The sequence below is a fragment of the Sander lucioperca genome, chromosome 7, assembly GCF_008315115.2.
Source record: "Sander lucioperca isolate FBNREF2018 chromosome 7, SLUC_FBN_1.2, whole genome shotgun sequence".
Taxonomy (NCBI): Eukaryota; Metazoa; Chordata; class Actinopteri; order Perciformes; family Percidae; genus Sander; species Sander lucioperca.
Window position 1 is genome coordinate 35,682,402 of NC_050179.1, and position 2,500 is coordinate 35,684,901.

The 2,500-nt window shown below is 45.4% G+C and overlaps 1 protein-coding gene across 2 annotated transcripts in view; it reads left to right on the forward strand.

Moving 5' to 3' along the window:
* LOC116036317 (nuclear factor of activated T-cells, cytoplasmic 3-like) overlaps positions 1–2,500 on the forward strand; it is a 44,770-nt gene that overhangs the window by 38,251 nt on the left and 4,019 nt on the right. For both annotated transcript variants that reach the window (XM_036003620.1, XM_036003621.1), the window contains one exon: positions 1,976–2,500. This exon is cut by the window's right edge and continues 175 nt beyond it. In XM_036003620.1, the coding sequence (XP_035859513.1) occupies positions 1,976–2,500 (525 nt within the window). The remainder of the gene's footprint in view (positions 1–1,975) is intronic.

Below are 2,500 nucleotides of genomic sequence, written 5' to 3' on the forward strand. Positions count from 1 at the left end.
AACCGTCAGACACCGCCCACCAAGAGTCTGGGTCTGCCGAGGTTTCTTCCTAAAAGGGAGTTTTTCCTCGCCACTGTCGCAATAGCCTCTGCTAATGCTTGCTCTTGGGGGAACTATTGGAATTGCTGGGGCTTTATAGAGTGTGGTCTAGACCTACTCTATCTGTAAAGTGTCTCGAGATAACTCTTGTTATGATTTGATACTATAAATAAAATTGAATTGAACTGAAAAATTAATGTGGATATAATGACTAAGTGGGTAAAGGCAAATAATAGAACAAGAAAATGACATCACTTTACTGTAACGCAGCCTTTAAAACCATGAAAAGACAACACTTATGTCATATTACGATCCAAAATGTAAGAAGATACCTAGTCTCATATCAGGATATCGATATAATATCGATATATTGCCCAGCTCTATGTTTACCTGATTTTTACAATGTTTTTGTAGAGTTTTTTTCTGCGCTTTATTGATGTTTCTGTCGATGTTTTTTGCTGCGTTTCTGAAGTAGGGCTTTGACGCCGAACTTCGATATTCGAATATAATTCGAATATTAAAAAAAAATATTGATGTTCGAACGAATATTAGGCAGCCCTTAATATTCGAATTTCTAACCTGTTATGGGCATTATTTTTTTGTAAATGTGTTTGCTTGTAAACCTTGTTTTCAGTTCAGATTCCGAGGCTTTTTCACGCATTTCAAAATGTAACTACACGTCGCGGCGACGCACGTCGCGGCGACGCACGTCGCTCGGCCGCGGCTTGGTAGCGCATTTCCCCCCCCGACTCATTTCCTGGTTCTCCTTCTCCGTAAACAACGTAAACTCAAGGAGAGGGTTAACTTCTCCTGCTCCAGATTTCCCACCGTGGTCAGAAAGAACAGGGGAGACACTTTGTTTCTCTCACTAAGACTATAGAGTCGCTACTCACTCTGAAGCTACCGGTAATCACCGTCACTCTCTCACAACACACACTCCCCACACACACACACACACACACACACACACACACATGCGGCTCGACGCACACACCAGCGCAAAAGTATGAACATCAGACCACTTACGTAGGCTACGGTGAAATATCCGACCTTCCTGTTGAAAGCATATTGTTTGTGTTTAATCCAGGGTCTGACTTTTAATAATAAAACCAGTATTGGCAGTGTGTTCTTCTTCTAACAACATCATTGCACGCCTACTGACTGATACACTGCCCTCTGGTGGACAGAACATATACCAAGTTTGATATCAATATAAGCCTTACTGAAGGCATTTAATGGTCAAAATATTAATAATAATATATTCGAATATTAACATTCATAAAGAAACGAACTTCGAATATGATTTTTGGGCAAAAGTCAAAGCTCTATTCTGAAGCTTGTTCTGGAATTTTTTTACACTTCTTTCAACATTCTTTAGTCATTTATTTTTCAAATGCTATAAAATTTAATAAAAGTAGTGAACTGATCCTTCATTTAACTTGTGAAAAGCGTTGTATGGAAGCATCCACGTTATTTTCTTTGACAATTTGGTTGAAAGAAACACAGATTTCTCAAGCTCGACGGGCCGGGCCGGGTTGGGACAGATATTTAGAAATGATGTCCTGGATCAGGTCGGGCTCGGTCACATCAGCGCGATAAGGCACTGAACATTTTAAATTTAAAACCGCTTATTATGTTGGTGCGCGCCTGTGTTAACGTGCGCTTGTTGCCCCGTGTGAGCTGAAGACCTCATCTGTTGACATTTCTGAATGCCTTCCTACAGCTGCTTAACAAACACAAACAAACAAACGTACATGTGCCATTAGTATGAGAAAAAAATGAGATTTTAACTGTGACGGGCTCGGGCCGGGCTCGGAAAGAAATATCTGAATGCCTGTCAGGCTCCGGCCCGGCTCGGACAGAAAAACGTGGCCCAATCCGCACTCTAGTTGGATTCTCATGTCTGTGTCTCTGTGTCTGTGTGTCTGTGTTTCAGTCCAGCATCGTGGTTGAAGTCCCTCCCTACAATAAGAAGACGACCGAACCGGTCCAAGTCCAGTTCTACGTCTGTAACGGGAAGAGAAAAAGAAGCCTGATGCAGAGCTTCACCTTCCTGCCTGCAGTCAGACGCCACCTGGACGCCGCCGTCGGAGTCAAACAGGAGCCCTGGGAGATGGACCGCATCTCCCACAATCCACCTGGCTTCCACCAGCTGCCCTCCCGTGACCCAGACGTGGCTTATTACGATCCCTACCACATCCCAGTGCATTGTGGTCCTCCTTCCCAGAGCGTGCCTCGCCTTCATCACCCTGCTCCTTCCTCCGTCCCGCTCCAGAGCGCCTTAATGTTTCCTCACGCCTCCTCCACGCCTCTCCTCGCCCCCGCCTTGCCCCCTCAGACCTTGATTCCCCTTCAGACCTCCCCCCTCCCCGCTCAGATCTCCACCCAGCCCTCGTCGTCGCCCCATCAAACCTTCGCTGTCCCTCTCCCTCCTCCTCCTCCTCTCTCCTACAGCGGACGT